This window comes from Canis aureus, chromosome 3 (genome assembly GCF_053574225.1).
Source record: "Canis aureus isolate CA01 chromosome 3, VMU_Caureus_v.1.0, whole genome shotgun sequence".
In the NCBI taxonomy this organism is placed as follows: Eukaryota; Metazoa; Chordata; class Mammalia; order Carnivora; family Canidae; genus Canis; species Canis aureus.
Genome location: NC_135613.1, coordinates 67,982,108 through 67,998,979, shown reverse-complemented (window position 1 = coordinate 67,998,979; position 16,872 = coordinate 67,982,108). Strand labels below are relative to the sequence as shown.

Genomic DNA, 16,872 nt, shown 5'->3' with positions numbered 1-16,872 from the left:
TGTATTTTAGATACTTTATCCCTGAAGATGCAATAGAACTTCAGTGTCATATTTTTTCACACTGCCAATTCCTCTTCTTTTAACCCTTTTGTGTTATCTCACTAAATCAATTTACAAGAGTGGTTTTTTGAGTCAGACCAACATTTATTAGCTTGGGTAAGTTGAAAGTGCACCATAATTAGTATTGGCATCATCATGATAATATTTATTCCATGGTTGACTATTGCTGAAGTCATGGAACGAATTTATGTCAGATATAGACTTCACACTTGGATTTGTCTGACTCTAAAGCTCATATTTGGGATCCCTGGGTGGCTCAGGGGTTTAGTGCCTACCTTCAGCTCAGGACATGATCCTGGAGTCCCAGAATCAAGTCCCACATCCGGCTCCCTGCAGGGAGCCTGCTTCTCCCTCTGCCTGTGTCTCTGGCTCTCTCTGTGTATCTCTCATGAATAAATAAATAAATCTTAAAAAAAAAAAAAAAAAGCTCATATTTGGGGCAGCCTGGGTGGCTCAGCGGTTTAGCGCCGCCTTCAGCCCAGGGCATGATCCTAGAGACCCGGGATTGAGTCCCACATCTGGCTCCTTGCATGGAGCCTGCTTCTCCCTCTGCCTCTGTCTCTGCCTCTCTCTGTATCTCTCATGAATAAATAAATAAATCTTAAAAAAAATAAAGCTCATATTCCTTCTGCCATTGTTGTTTTTCTTTCCCTAGTCTTCACTAGTAACCACTCCATGTGATTGATTAAACTTTGCCCTCCTGGATTTTGGAGCTTTCTATTTTAAACATCTCTCAGAGACACTGGGAGATTGGCTCAGACCAGGACTCTAGAGTCCTCTAATGTTAATTAATGTATGTTCCTGTTAATGAATAGTTAGGCTCCGAAGATTGGAATTATATTGTAAACTCTGGGAGGGAAATAACTGTCTTATTTGTTCTTTTATTTGGAGAAAAGCATGTAGAAAGATAAGAATGGAAGCCAAGATACAAACTAGGAGGTAATTAATGCCAATGAGAGATAATGGTGACCTGGATCAGGGTGGTAAGATGTTGTTGGGCTGGGTAATATTTAAAAGGATATGCTGAAGAACTATATGTGTATGGGGGAAGGGTGTGGGGTTAAACAGGAATCAAGCAGTACTGACTGCATGGTTTTTGATCTGCAAGAACAGGAGTATCATTAATGGGGATGGGAACACTGGCATTACATTTTGGGGAGTGGAGTAAAGAATCGAGGGATCTCTTATGGACACATTTATTGCTCAGCTTTCTACATTCACTGTAAACTAATTGAGGGCAGGTAATGTGACTTATACCTTTGTTCTTTTTAAAATTTTAATTAGAGAGTGCACACACATGCACGGGGCAGGGGGGTTGCAGAGGGAGAGGGAGGAAATCTGAAGCAGGCTCCAAGCCCAGTGCTGAGCCCAACATGGGTCTAGATTTCCAGACCCTGAGATCATATCCTGAGCAGAAACCAAGAGTCAGATGCTTAGCCGACTGAGCCACCCAGGTGTCCCTCATTTATACCTATCTTCTATCCGTAATGGTGCCTAGTACATGGACAAGGTAGCATTTGAGCTGGATCTTAAAATAACGGCAGTGTTGTGATGGGAGGATTGTCAGGTAAGGAAGATGTGCATTCCAGGCAGAGGTATAGATAAGGGAGTGGCTGGAGCACTTTTCAGGCTAGTTAGTTGGAATGTAAATGTACATAGGAAAGTAGTGGGAGATAAGATTAGAAAAATAGGATAGGGCTGGATTTAGGTGATGAAAGACTGAATGCTAGAATATGGAATTTGTACTTTCATTTGGCAGGCAATGAGAAAACGGGTGATTTTTGATTAAGGAGGCACTCTATATAACATCTTAAGGTAGCAATGTCTATTAAAGTTGAGAGGCATTTAAGTTTCAACACCTTCAAAAAGAACTTCATTGTTACCCCCCCACATTTTATGTATATGTTGTCCTATTTTACATCTTTTTATTTCATGAGTCCCTTTTTTAGATATAATTGATTTTACTACTTTTGTCTTTTAACCGTTATCCTAGCTTTATTTTTTTATTTTTAAAGATTGTATTTATTTATTCACGAGAGACACACACACACACACACACAGAGAGAGAGAGAGAGAGAGAGAGGCAGAGACACAGGCAGGGGAGAAGCAGACTCCATGCAGGGAGCCTGATGCGGGACTCGATCCTGGGACTCCAGGATCACGCCCTGGGCCGAAGGCAGGTGCCAAACTGCTGAGCCACCCAGGGATCCCCTCATCCTAGCTTTATAAGTTATAACTACCTTTACTGCAGGTTTGCTTTTTACCCATGAGATTTCTTCGTTCCATAATTGTCTACTGCTTATGCCCCATCCCCTCCCTGGCCACATACAGAAGTCCCTTTAACGTGTCTTATAAGGCCCGTTTTAGCACTGCCTTTACAAACATTTCAGCTACTGCTACAGAGCTCTCCACGTATGGGACAGAACTCTATGACTGGGGCAGTGGGTAGGGTATCAGGAACAGATGAATAGCCCCTGAGGGTCAGAGGTATGCTATCACCTATAAGACATCAGGCTCTTCCTCCGAATCTCCTCCTGGGAAAAGCATGGGTTTTGTAATAAGACAGACCTGAGTTGGAATAGGGCTCCACCATTTCCTCCTTATGCAACCTTGGACTTCAGTTTACTTATTGATAAGAACAAGGTTGTTATATTACACTTAAAAAGGATAAAGTATGTAAAATGCTTCCCGAATTGTTGTAGTAGCAATAGCAGTGCCAGGTTGCATTGGTTGCACAGAATTTCTTCAGGCTTTCATTTTTCTTCTTCTCTGTTCTGCCATTACAGCTTTGTCTGTAATTACTGAAACAGTTAATTAGCTACAGGCTGTCTCTGTCACGCTCCCCAAAATACAGAGAGGGCAAGGTGTCAGTGACCTTTTAAGGACCTCCCCTTTCATCTGCTGCTGTGCTGTGATTTTTAACTGGATAAATACCTTAGCTACTTTCCATTGGTATTGAAGAGTGAGGAAGAGAGCAGCGGACGGAGGGATGAATGCCCATAGTTACAAACATGTGGAAAGCGGGTAGCTATGGTGGTGCAAGTCAAGTCTCCGGTCCCATTTCGTTTCTACCTCGGGGTTTGCCCCAATTGGCCCAAACGCGCTATTACTTAGTCTTCTCTGCGCATGTCAAGGTCTTTTGTCCCTCAGCGGACACCGTTGCCAGCCAAATCTATGCCTCCGCGCTTGCCGCCTTCGTAGGGTTCGGAACCGGACCTCTTTCTCCACGCGTGCCATGGCGAGCCGAGGGGCTCGTCAGCGCCCGAAGGGGGTCGGGGGCAGCGGCGGGGACACGGTGTCCGCGGCGGACAAGCTGCGGGAGCTGCTGTGCAGCCGCGAGGCGAGCGGCGCGGAGCCGCGGACCGAGTAGGTGTGCGGGCGCGGCGGGCGCGGCGGGGGCGTGGCGGCCGGGGCGGCGCGGGGCGGCGCGGGGCGGCGGGGGGCGGCGGGGGGCGGCGGGGGGCGGCCGGGGCTGGCGCGGGGCGGCCGAGGCGGCGGGGGCTGGCTCGCGGGGGTCTCCGCGGGGCGGGGCGGCGGGGGGCAGGCCTGCCGGGCTCCTACCCCGGGTGCTCTGCTCTTCCCGGACGCCCCCCGCCCCGGGCTCCGTGTCGCCGGGGAGGGAGCCCGGAGGGCGGCCCCGAGGCTGCTGGCCAGGCCCCGGGCGGGCTGGCGTCGCGGTCGCAGCTGGCCGAGCCCCCGAGGGAGACCTTTCCCGGCGGCCTCTCTCGGTTTCCCTCGTCGCCCGCAGAGCCCAGCCCCTCCCTCTGCGGGGCCGGCCCACGACCCCCGCCCCCTCCGGCACCTGCCGCCGCTTCCCGTCCAGCTCCCGGGGCGCGGGGGAGGAGCGCCGGACCTCGGAACCGGAGGAGGTTCTCTGCTTCGCCCGGATGAGGCCTCCGTGCGTTTGAACAAGTGGCGAAATGAGTTAAGGCCGTGGAAAGTAGTGACCTTGTTAAAGAGAAGAAAGAACAGGAGAACGAGAGCTTTGTGGCCTCCCAGGAGTGCCATTGAGGCAGTGAATTAAAAGTACGAATAAGCCTACTCATTAAAAACAGGGACTAAAAAGAATACGATTCCGTTCTTGGTCCCTGGCTTCTGTATTCTACAGCTAACTTTTTAGTTGACTTAAGTGTGCTTTGATGTCCTTGCCATTCTTGTCATTTCTGTCTAGTTTGGGCCGTACTAGGTCTTCCTGACACGTCTCTCTTTGCTTCTGAGCAGGTTATCTGGGAACAAAGCAGGACAAGTCTGGGCCCCTGAAGGATCTACTGCTTTCAAGTGTCTGCTCTCAGCACGGTTGTGTGCTGCTCTCCTGAGCAACATCTCTGACTGTGATGAAACATTCAACTACTGGGAACCCGTAGGTGATTTCTTTAGTTTTCTTTTCTTTTCTTTTCTTTTCTTTCTTTCTTTCTTTCTTTCTTTCTTTCTTTCTTTCTTTCTTTTTCTTTTCTTTCTTTTTTCTTCTTTTCTTTTCTTTTCTTTTCTTTTCTTTTCTTTTCTTTTCTTTTCTTTTTTTTCTTTTCTTTCTTTTCTTGATTTCACCACTTGGGAAGTTGTTGCCAATCAGGATACAAATAATGTACAAGTGTGACTGATAGTAAAGCAACTTTATTTTCACTTTTGTATTCTTTTTATTTTCAAATATTTATTTTTTCATGAGAGACAGAGAGAGAGGCAGAGACATAGGCAGAGGGAGAAGCAGGTTTCCTGTGGGGAGCCGGATGCAGGACTGGATCCCAGGACCCCGGGATCACAACCTGAGCCAAAGGCGGATGTTCAACCGCTGAGCCACCCAGGTGCCCCTTGCTTTTGTGTTCTAAGCTGGTCATTTACCTATTGTTGAAGGTCATAGGAAAATGGGACTTTCACAGAAAGATGTAATTTGTAATTTTCTTAAATTTGTTTTAAATCAAAATAATACTTTGAGATAATTTTTAAAGTTAACAACTACTAGGACGCCTGGGTGGCTCAGCGGTTGAACATCTGCTTTTGGCTCAGGGCATAATGCCGGCGGAATCAAGTCCTGCATTGGATTCCCTACACGGAGCCTGCTTCTGCCTCTGCCTGTGTTTCTGCCTCTCTCTCTGTGTGTGTCTCGAATGAATGAATGAATGAATGAATAAATAAATAAATAAATAAATAAATCTATCTAAAAAAAAAAAGTGAACTACTACAGAGCTGAAAGGGAAAACAGTAGCTCTGTTGCACTTCTTATAGCCAAATCCCAGTTCCTAGAGGTGACTGCTTTCTTTCAACTTTTTTGGTTGTTTTTTTTTCTGATGTTTGCTAAAATAAAAAAATTTTTACTAACTAGTATGCTTATAACTGCTTATTTCATGATTTATCCATTTATAAGTCTGCTGACTTCCTATTGCAGAAAATTTAGAGGTGAAATTTTCTGATCCCATTTCACATTAAAAGATGCTTAGTGTAGGTAGTTAAAGGAAAATGCAGGTTTAGAGTTTTTGTTTTATCTCATGAGTATTTTATTCTTTTGAGAGAGTGACAGGTGGAGAGGGACAGAGAGAGAGAGAAGCAGACTCCATTTTGAGCAGGAAGCTCGATGAGATGCTCATTGCTGATGCAGGGCTCCATCCCAAGACCTGGAGATCGTGATCTGAGCCAACGGCAGACACTTAACTAACACCTAGGCACCCTTTGGTTAATGAGTATTTTTTAAAAAATGGAGGGTAAAGATCAAGCTTTTGACATTGACTAAGCAATAATCTTGTAGAAATTATAATGCCCTAATATTTTTCAGTATTGGGTCATTTTGATTTTTATCTAATAGTTGCAAATCTTATTGAGAATTTCAGCATTTCTGTGTACCTTTGTCTTACTAACATTTTTACTTGAGAACTTCACCTATATCCTCTTAGCAGGGATTTTTTGGTCAACTTAACCCTGAATCTGCCTGTTCTTTCCTTTCAGACACACTACCTCATATATGGGAAGGGGTTTCAGACTTGGGAATATTCCCCAGTTTATGCAATTCGGTCCTATGCTTATCTGTTGCTTCATGCCTGGCCAGCTGCATTTCATGCAAGAATTCTACAAACTAATAAGGTAAGTTCAGGCCAACCTGAGAGCAATTACAGCTGATCAAGAGGTGAGTCTCTGGAACAGTTTTCAGAAAAGGACAAAATAGATTGGTGAGTAGGAGAGGACTCTTTTTGGAAAAGATAATTGTTCATTCATTCAACAAACATTAATGTAGCAACTTTGTAAAAATTTATTTTAAGTCCAGGATAGTTAGCATACAGTGTTATATTAGTTTGCTGTATGATATTTACATATTCGTTGCAAATATTAAGATTTTATTCTTTTTTATGGCCAAATAATATTCCATTGTATGTATATACTGCCTCTTTATATGTTCATCTATTTGTGGTCACTTGGGCTGCTTCCATAATTTGGCTGCTTCCATAATTTGGCTATTGTAAATAATGCTGCAGTAAACACAGAGGTGCATATATCCTTTTGATTTAGTATTTTTGTTTTCTTTGGCTAAATACCTGGTAGTGCAGTTACTGGATCCTAACCAATTTTCTGAGGAACCTCCATACTGTTTTTCAGAGTGGCTGCAGCAGTTGGCATTCCCACCAGCAAGTGCACATAAGTTCTTTTTCTGCATCCTCATGGAGAAATGTCTATTCATGTCTTTCCATTTAGTTTTTAAAGATTTATTTTAGAGCATGGCGGGAAGGGCAGAGGGAGAGGGAGAGAATCCTGAAGCAGACTCCCCACTGAGTTGGGTGCCTGATGCAGGGCTTGATCCCAGGACTTAGACATCATGACCTGAGCCTAGATGAAGAGTTGGCTGCTGGGGGAATCCCTGGGTGGCTCAGTGGTTTAGTGCCTGCCTTTGGCCCAGGGCGCGATCCTGGAGTCCAGGGATCGAGTCCCATGTCGGGCTCCCGGCGTGGAGCCTGCTTCTCTCTCTGCCTGTGTCTCTGCCTCTCTCTATGTCTATCATGAATAAATAAATAAAATCTTCAGAAAAAAAAAAAAGAAAAAGAGTTGGCTGCTTAACCAGCTGAGCCACTCAGGTACCCTGACCTTGCCCAGTTTTTAAAATTGGATTATTTTTTTCCTTTGTGTTGAGCTGTGTAAGTTCTTTATATACTTTAGATACTAACTAATGGCCAGATTTTGTCTGGTGGGCACTTTGTTAAGTGCTGTGGATGTAAAAGTGGCCAAATCCCTGCCCTCATGGAATTTATAGGTTAGCGGGGAAGATGAATGTTGAACAAGTAATTATAAATGTAGTAGATCTCATGGAGGAAAAATACAGTGAGCAATGAGATAGCGTGTTAGGAGGGCCTAATTTAAACAGAGTGCTGAAGGTTAATTAGGAGTTAATGAAGACCTAACCTGATTACTTTTCAGAAATTTAACTATGATACGTCTTGGCATGGATTTCTTTGGGTTTGTCCTACTTGGAATTTACTAACCTTGAATCTTTAGGTTTATGTCTTTTGCCAAATTTGGGAAGATTTTAGTTTTTGAGTACTTTTTCAGCCCTGCCCTGTTAATCCTCTCCTGAGATTCCAATGAGATCAGTGTTGGATGTTTAATTAAGTCCCACAGGTTCCTGAGGCCCTACTCATTTTTTTTTCTAGTCTGTTTTCTCTGTTGATTGAGCAATTTCTAATCTTCCAGTTCACTGATCATTTCCTCTGTCCCCTTCATTCTGCTGTTGAGCCTATCTGTTGAGTTTTAATTTTGATTATTGTATTTTTTCAGTTCTAAAATTTCCATTTAGTTTTTCTTTATATATTCTGCTGCCTTACTGCAACTTTCTGTTTTTTCATGTTTCCAATGTGTTCTTAATTGCTCGCTGAAGCATTTTTACAATGGCTCCTTTAAAAGTTTGTCAGATAATTCTAACTTTTTTCTCATCTTGTTAGTATTTGTTGATTTTCATTCAGTTTGAGATTTTCCAAGTAATTTTTAGTTGCCATGTGGACATTTGGGGTATTATGAGAATCTAGATCTTATTCATGAGCCCAGCATGCTTCCTCTGGGTCTTACTGAAGCCTTCTGTCTGGCTGCTCTTGATACTTCTATAGCAGGAGGAAGGAGGGTGTTCTTCACCTTTGTTACAGCCAGGTGGGGGTAGAAGTTGAGGTTTTTCTAGGCCTTCACTCTGGTGGGCAGGGTCGGGGTACTTCATTACTGTTTAGAGTAGGATGGGGAGATGGAAGTCCAGACTAATCCACATGGTCTCCACTGACACCGTGGCCAGAGAAGGGGCTTGTTACCACCAGCATGGATCAAAGTCCTGACTTCCTACTGGACCTTTGATGGCATGGGTGGGAGTTGGGCTACATTTTTTTTTTTTTTTTCTGGAGTGCTTTTCTGGAGTACAATAGCTATTGTCTAAAGATTTTCTGTCTTGTTAGGCTACCCCTTTCTTGGCCTGTGGCTAGATTGGCCAGGCTTTGGTTGCTGCTTATACTCCTTGACATTTCTAGCTGCCAACTTCTTTAGTTCTAAGTCTGGAATATAGAAGCAAAAGAAAACCCAGAGAACTTACCATTATGTTTTTCCTGTGGTCTTAAAGTCCCCAGGCAGTCTGCCACCTTCTCTCTACTTGAATCTTATTAGGTTTACTTTACCTATAATATCCAGAGTTTTTGGTTTTATGTACCAGGAGGAATAGGGAAAAGTATGGCTAATCTATCTTCCATGAAGTAGGAGTCCCTGATGAGAGAACTAGAAGGTAAGTAGGATTTATCTAGGTAAAGGAAAAAAGGGAATGATGGAAGAAAGCCATGAGGCTGGGAAGAGGGCCAGCATGGCATTCTTGTAGAAATAGGCTTGATGCTTGGAAGAGACAGTGAGCAGTAGAGTAGGTTTCATGATACTGAAAGGTAGAAGGAGGCCAGATTTATATAAGCTGATAGGCTCTAGTAAGTAGTTACACATACCCACCAAGGGCATTCTGAAGCCATCCAGATGTTTTAGAGGAGAGACATGATTATATTTGCATTTTAGACTGATCAGAAAGATAGTATCTGTAGAAGGTGATAGAGCACTGTCTTTCCCTTCCCTATCTAGTAATTCATTTCTGGTTTTTTGAACTTAGCAGAGGAGAGGTGTACAAGATGAGGTCTCAGTAGAGAAATAAAAATATGCAATGCTGAAGGCTTTTGTGTCCTCTTGGGTACCACGGTCGCTTCCAATTTGACAGGTTCAATAGAATCCTTCATCTTAAGTCACTTTTCCTCTTATATCAAAAACATAAGCAGGAAACGGAACAGGAATGATTTCCCTTGTTCTTCCTTATAATCTCCTTTCTCTTAGGTTCTATCAGTGGAAACCATCGAGAGAGGGTGGATTGTTGCTGGGAGACAATCTGGTAATAATTGGCACCCCAGTGATGGTTACCTTTCCAACTTCTTGCCATCCTAAGCAAGGGTACCTTTACCTCCCTATGGATCTGGATGTCAGTTTCTATGAACTATATACTCAGTGGTAGAGTCCCATATCTATGTGTGTATGTATGTATCTATCAGCTAATTTCATGGAGTATTGCTAGATTGCCCCCCAGAATGGCTGTCTAACTTTACGCTTCTCAACAGTGTTCTATATTTCAGCCACCTCACATCTCCTGAGCACTTGGTATTTCTGATTTGCTAATTTTCATCCTTCTCGTGTATGTGAAATGCTTCTTCTTTTAATTGCATTTCTTTGATTACTCTTGAGGTGCAGAATTTAATTTGTCTTTAATATTTCCTTTTCTGTGCTTTATCTGTTCACATCCTTTGTCTGGTTTTTAGTTGGGTTTTCTGGTTTTCTCTTCTGATTTGTAGAAGTTCTCAATAGCAACCCCTTGAAGATTTTAGATATTGAAAATCTTTTAGGCTGTTAATGTTCTATTAATTTTGCCTGTGGACCTTTGTTGAACAGAAATCTTTAATTTTGATATAGTTAAGCCAGTTAGTTTTTCACTTAATGGTTGGGTGGGTTTTGGGTCTTTCTAAAAGAAAAGACTGTCTTTCACCACAGTCACAAAGATGTTCTTATGTATTTTCCTAGCTTTATAATTTTACCTGTCACATATAGGGCTTTAATCCTTATAATTTTTTTTTAAAGATTTTTATCTTAATGTAATCTCTATACTGGTTGCGGGGCTTGAACTCACAACCCTGAGATCAAGAGTCATATGCTCCACCAAACCAGCCAGGCGCTCCAGTTTGAATATTATTTCTTATAAACTGTAGAAAGATCCAGCTTTATTTTTTGTGATATGTTGAACTGGATTTTTCAGTACCATCTGCTAAATAATCATCCTTTCTCTTCTGATTGGTAATACCGTATATATCCTACACCTTATTCCCACATGTATGGCTCTGTTTCTGTCACCCTTTTCCTAGGTCATTGGTCAAATTGTTAATAAAACACACTGTTTTTATTATTATGGCTTTGTAGTGTGTGTTAATATCTGGTTGATCAGTTTCTTACTTTGTCCTTTATAAAGTTTGTATTTTAAAAATCATTTCACAATATTTGCCCCCCTAATTCTGTTGGGTTTTGATTGACAGTGCATTGAATCACATATTAATATGAGAATCAGTATTTTCATAGGTTTGTCATTCCATCCTTAAGATTTATCAGATTAGTCAGGTTTTCTGTATCCTTTCAATAAAAATTTTAAATGTACCCATGTCAGTCTTATCAGTATTAGGTAGGTTAATGCCTACATTCTTCATATTTTTTTTTTTGCTGTTAGGAAAGGAATCCTGTGGGGTTTTTTTTGTTTTGTTTTGTTTTTGTTTTTGTTTTTTGGTGCTCTTTGCTGATATAGAAGAAAACAACTGATTTTTGTTTTCTTTATCTTAATCTTGCTGAATTTCCATATTAGTGTTATGGGTTTATCATGTGAATCTCTTGGATTCTCTTCCATCTGTGTATATAGGGTTTAGTTTCTTCTATTCCATTCCTTATACCTCATTTTTTTCTTGTCCTTTTTCATTGACCAGGATTTCCAGTAATATGTTGGATGTTAGTTGTTGTGGGGGCATTGTGTCCTGCTTCCAAATACAATTCTTATATTAACTCAGGTTAATTTTTAACTTTCTTTTATTTTTTTAAAGATTTTATTTTTAAGTAATATCTATACCCAAAATGGGGCTTGAACTTAAAACCTCAAGCTCAGGAGGTACATGCTCTTCTGACTGAGCCAGCCAGTCTTTTGAACTTTTTTTTTTTTTAATTTACTTATGAGAGCGAGAGGAGAGAGAGAGAGAGAGGCAGACACACAGGCAGAGGGAGAAGCAGGCTCCATGCAGGGAGCCCGACATGGGACTCCATCCGAGGGACTTGATCCCAGGTGTCCAGGATCACGCCGTGGGCTGTAGCCGGCGCTAAACCGCTGCGCCACCGAGGCTGCCCTCTTTTTAACTTTCTTTTCTTTTTTATGATAGTCACACAGAGGAGAGAGAGAGACAGAGACAGAGACAGACAGGCGGAGGGAGAAGCAGGCTCCATGTACCGACCAGGAGCCCGACGTGGGACTTGATCCCAGGTCTCCAGGATCGCGCCCTGGGCCAAAGGCAGGCGCTAAACCGCTGCGCCACCCAGGGATCCCTCTTTTTAACTTTCTAAACATGTTTTATACTCTCTCCAATTAGATGAGGGGTCCTCACATGTGTAGATAATTTTGTACTAAAATTATCTGAATTCTTAGCATCTAGAATAGTGCTTAGTATATACTAGGTTTTTAGTATGTTTTTATTGAATTAATCTGGCATTTATTGGATCGGTCACTTTATTGAACTCTTTGGAATTTTTGGGTTATAGTGATAAAAATGGGAAGTATTTCTAAGTTACATGCAGTAATATTAATCATGATATATATTTAAGTAGTACTTACATTCTGAAGTATTTAATGCTCTTAAATACACCAGTGTACTATAGTATAAAACCTATTAAATATAACCCCTATTATGTCTTTTAAAAATTAATGTACTTAATTATGAAATTAATAAAATCATATTACAGGTATATGGAGGATAAGTCCCAGCAGCTTGATATAGCCACCTTTACCATTTTATTACATTTCTTTTCAATCATTTCATATGCTTCTGATTTCCAAAGCTGTAATTCCAATATATAAATAATATTGTATATTTTTACATGGTGTTGAGTAATTATCTGTAGTTATCAATATATTATGGTTATTTAGGAAATGTTTGTTGAATGTAGAGTTTTTTTTTTTTTAAGATTTTATTTATTTATTCATGAGAGAGACAGAGAGATGTTGTGTGGTTTTTTTTAAAGCAGTTTTTTTCCAAAAGTAATAGTGCCACATTCATTCACCATGTTTATGAATAAAACTAACCTTCCCTGCATAGTTTGAGTTACTCCTGTGGTCTGGACTCATAAAAATAGGTGTGCTGGGTCCAGGGGTAGGAAAATAGGTATAATCTTCTATACATACTGCTTTTCAAAAAGATTATGCCAATTCACAATGTTATTAATGACAAATGAGAGTAGTTTTATCTTTAATAGTTTTCTTGTTTCTCTTTAACTTCTGTTTTCCTGTTCTGGGTTTCTTTCAGATTCTTGTCTTCTACTTTTTACGATGTCTCCTGGCTTTTGTGAGCTGTATCTGTGAACTTTACTTTTATAAGTGAGTATAAAAGCTTTGCTTCTAAAAGGGCTATGAGGAATCCCGATATAGCATAAGATTTTTTTTTTTGATAGCCTAAGCAATGTTTATGATAGAAAACACTTTCTTCTAGGTCCTAATACTATATTTGAAGTATGACTTTAAAATTTTTTTCTTGCTTTGACATATAATTGAAATATAACATTGTGTCAATTTAAGGTGTACAATATTATTTGATAAATGTATATATTATGAAATAACCATAGTAAGGTTAGTTAACACATCCATCACTTTTCACTTTGTGTGTGGCCAGAACATTTAAGATTGACTCTTAGCAACCTCCAAGTATGCAAATAATATATTGTTAACTATAGTCACCATGCTGTATACTGGATTCCCCAGAACTTACTCCTCTTATAACTGGAAGTTTGTATCCTTTGGCCACCGTCTCCTAATCTTCCCTATTCCCTGTACCCCTGCTTCCCCAGCCCCTTGTAGACACCATTCTGTTCTGTTTCCACGAGGTTGGCTTTTTTTAGATTCCACATGTGTGTTCATACAGTATTTGTCTTTCACTGTCTGACATTTCACTCAGCATAATGCCCTCAACGTGCATCCACATGTTGCAAGTGGCAGGATGTCCTTTTTAAATTTATGACTGAATAATATTCCATTGTGTATGTATTGCCACATTTTCTTTATCTGTTCATTCATAGATGGACATTTAGGTTGTTTCTGTGTCTTGGCTGTTGTGAATAGTACCACAGTAAGCATAGGGGGTACAGATATCCCTTTGACATACTGATTTCATGTCCTTTGGATATATACCCTGCAGTGGGATTGCTGGATCATATGGTAATTCTATTTTTAATTTTTTGAAGAAAGAAGTGGGACTTCTTGTTTTGAAACAGACCGTTGGAGGGGAATACTTCTAATTATCACTTTTCTTCCTGAGGCTCATAAATTCCGTATCTTCATATAAAGTTAGATTATGTTAATATATGTATAACTGGTGTTTTATTTGGTCAGATTTAGTAGAGCCTTATTTTTTTTAAGATTTTATTTATATATTCATTAGGGGGAGAGAGAGAGAGAGAGAGAGAGAGAGGCAGAGCCACAGGCAGAGGGAGAAGCAGGCTCCATGCAGGGAGCCCGACATGGGACTTGATCCCGGGACTCCAGGATTATGCCCTGGGCCGAAGGCAGTGCTAAACCGCTGAGCCACCTGGGGCTGCCCCAGTAGAGCCTTATTTTTGGTCACAAAATACAGAATCATGATTTACCTCTTCCTTGAGCTTAGATGATAGAAAATTATTCCCATTGTGGGACTCATGCTCATACTTGCACCCAGTACATGGTCTTTCACCAAGTACCTATTGGTTGACTGAAGATTAATGGAAGTGTTAAACACGTAAGTGTTACATTAATAAAAATACCCACTTTTTTTACATGCAACCCCATCATTTTAATAATGCTTTAAGAGGTATTTAGACTTAATAATCATTATTTAAAATTTCCCCACTGGAAAATAGCTAAAAATGTCATAAAGAAATTCTTTGGCCTTGACTCCGAGGGAAAGAAAGCCAGCCAGTGCTGCGTTTGAGGATTGTAACCATACATTGGTTTTCATATGGGTTCAGGACTGAAGTCACATCACCTACATGATCCCTCAAATCCCAAGTTGAGAATTTATTTTAAGTTGTTCTGGGTTGGTAGTATCCCTAGGCATCTTGCAAAAACAAAGTTTCTCCAGAGAAATGGATCTTTAACTCAAGTGTCAATTACTACAAATAAAGTTCTAGTGAACAAGAAATTATAATAAAAATAAATCACAAAGCACAGAAGATATTGTACATGAGACCCAGCAGAAGTAACAACAGAAAGCTGACCTGCAAAACTTCACTTATTAGGAATTACTAAAATTAGAACATAAAACGAATATATTTGATATTTCTAAAGAAATAAAAGAAGGAATTGAAAACATGAATAAGAAACAAGAACCTAAATAATCCACAGGTGAAAAGGAAGTTAGTTAGAGGATGGGTAGAAATATGTGCAAACCATAATCTGAGAAGAGGTTCAATTCCAAAATATATAGTTTTATTTATTTATTTTTTTTGCTATTGAGATGTAGGAGTTTCTATTAATCTGAATAAAAATGGACTAAGAACTTCAATAGACAATTTTTAAAAAAGATTTTAATTTATTCATTCATGACAGACAGACAGACACACACACACAGAGAGAGAGAGGCAGAGACAGGCAGAGGGAAAAGCAGGCTCCAGGCAGGGAGCCTGACGCGGGACTCGATCCTGGGTCCCCAGGATCACACCCTAAGCCAAAGGTGGCGCTAAACCACTGAGCCACTGGGGCTGCCCAATAGACAATTTTTTAAAGAAGGTTTACACTTAGGCAGCAGGTATATGAAAAGATATACAATGTCTCTAATCATAAGGGGAATGCAAATCAAAACCACAATGAACTATAACTTTGTACTTGTTAGAGTGCCTATTGTCAGAAAAACACACACACACACACAAAACCAAAAATAAGCGTTGGCAAGGATGTAAAATTGGAACCTTTGTGTTCTGTTGGTGGGAATGCAAAATGGTATAGATGCCGTGCAAGACTGTATGGAGGTTCCTCAAAAAACTAAAAATAGAACTAAATGATCCAGTAATCCAACTTCTAGGTATTTATCTAAAAGAATTGAAACAGGGTCTTGAATAGGTATCTGCATTCGATATTCTTTGTAGTAGTATTCACAGTAGCCCAGAAAAAACTTAAGTGTCCATTGACCAATAAATGGGGGGAAACGTGTATGTGTGTGTGTGTGTATGTATATACGGAATATTCAAGTCTTGTAAAAGAAGGAAATCCTGCAATGTGTGACAATCTACAAGAACCTTGGAATGTTGTGCTAAGTGAGCTAACTGGTTACAGGTGGACAAACACTACATGATTCTACTTGTAGGATTCTAAAATAGACTCATGAAAGCAAACTATGGGTTCTTGGTTGCGAGGGGCTGGGTGGAGGGGGAAATGAGAAGTTGCTAATCAATGGATATAAAATTTCAGTTGTAAAAAAATAAATAAAATTTCAGTGTGTTAGGTAAAGTAAGTTCTAGAGAGCTACTGCATAAAGTTGTGTGGATAGTTAATAGTGCTGTATTGTACACTTAAAAATCTGTTAGGCAAGTCGGTCTCCTATTATATGTTCTTACCACGATACACTAAAGATAAAAGGAAAAAGGAACAAGACTACAAAGATAACCCAGCAGAGGGATCCCTGGGTGGCTCAGCGGTTTAGCGCCTGCCTTTGACCCAAGGTGTGATCCTGGAGTCCCGGGATCGAGTCCCACATCAGGCTCCCTGCATGGAGCCTGCTTCTCCCTCTGCCTGTGTCTCTGCCTCTCTCTCTCTCAGTCTGTGTCTCTCATGAATAAATAAAATAAAATTAAAAAAAAAAAAAAAGATAACCCAGCAGAAAAAGAACCAAATAGAACTTTTAGTAATGAAAGTAGCATAATATTTAAAATTCAGTGGCTGATTTGAACAGCTAGACACGAACAAGGAAAGTAGAAGATTGATCTGAAGAAATCAGTAAGCTTGAAGTACATAGTGACAACGGGGAAATGTAAGGGAAATAAAAAGATGTTAGACATGTATTGTGGAATTGACAGACCCAGTCAGATTTTAGGAGGTGATAGAATGGGGAGGGGTAGTATTTAGGGAGGTTAATAGCTAAGAATTTCCATAATTGATTGGAAAAAATAAAAGATGCTAATTCATAGAATCAGGGAGCCTGACATATCCTGAGCTGGATAAATAAGAAGGAATTAGTGAAACCACGTAGAATACCAAGCGCGAAGAAAGAGATCTTAAAAGTTGACAGAACTTATGGAACACTACAAAGGAATGTCAGTTATATTGACAGAAGCTTTCTCAAGAGCCAGAAGATAAAAATCTTCAAAGTGCTCAGAGAAAACGATTATCATCCTAAAATTGTGTACTCAGCTAAACTGCCTTTTAAGACCAAGAGTTTAGTAAGGCTTTTCAGACAAAAAAGGGTGAATTTGCCATTAATAGATTCTCAGTAAAGGAGCTTTTAGAAAGGACTTAGGAAGAAGCAAAATTATCTCAGAAACCAGCTCTGAGATGCACTAAGGAACCTGAGCCAGTAAGACAGG

The 16,872-nt window shown here is 40.4% G+C and overlaps 1 protein-coding gene and 1 long non-coding RNA gene across 14 annotated transcripts in view; one reads left to right on the top strand and one right to left on the bottom strand.

The window, feature by feature from the left end:
• Positions 1-16,872, bottom strand: part of LOC144311244 (uncharacterized) — a 37,351-nt gene that overhangs the window by 500 nt on the left and 19,979 nt on the right. The gene's annotated exons all lie outside the window — the stretch shown is intronic.
• Positions 981-16,872, top strand: part of ALG9 (ALG9 alpha-1,2-mannosyltransferase) — a 112,213-nt gene continuing 96,321 nt past the window's right edge. For 2 of the 13 annotated variants that reach the window (XM_077893459.1, XM_077893463.1), the window contains exons 1-4: positions 3,211-3,426; positions 4,282-4,420; positions 5,995-6,129; positions 12,633-12,703. In XM_077893459.1, coding sequence (XP_077749585.1) covers positions 3,296-3,426; positions 4,282-4,420; positions 5,995-6,129; positions 12,633-12,703 — 476 coding nt within the window. In that variant the 5' untranslated portion in view covers positions 3,211-3,295. Of the gene's footprint in view, positions 1,000-3,206; positions 3,431-3,763; positions 4,087-4,281; positions 4,425-5,994; positions 6,130-12,632; positions 12,704-16,872 lie in introns of those variants that run through there. The other 11 variants (XM_077893455.1, XM_077893458.1, XM_077893460.1 and 8 more) reach the window with 10 other exon arrangements.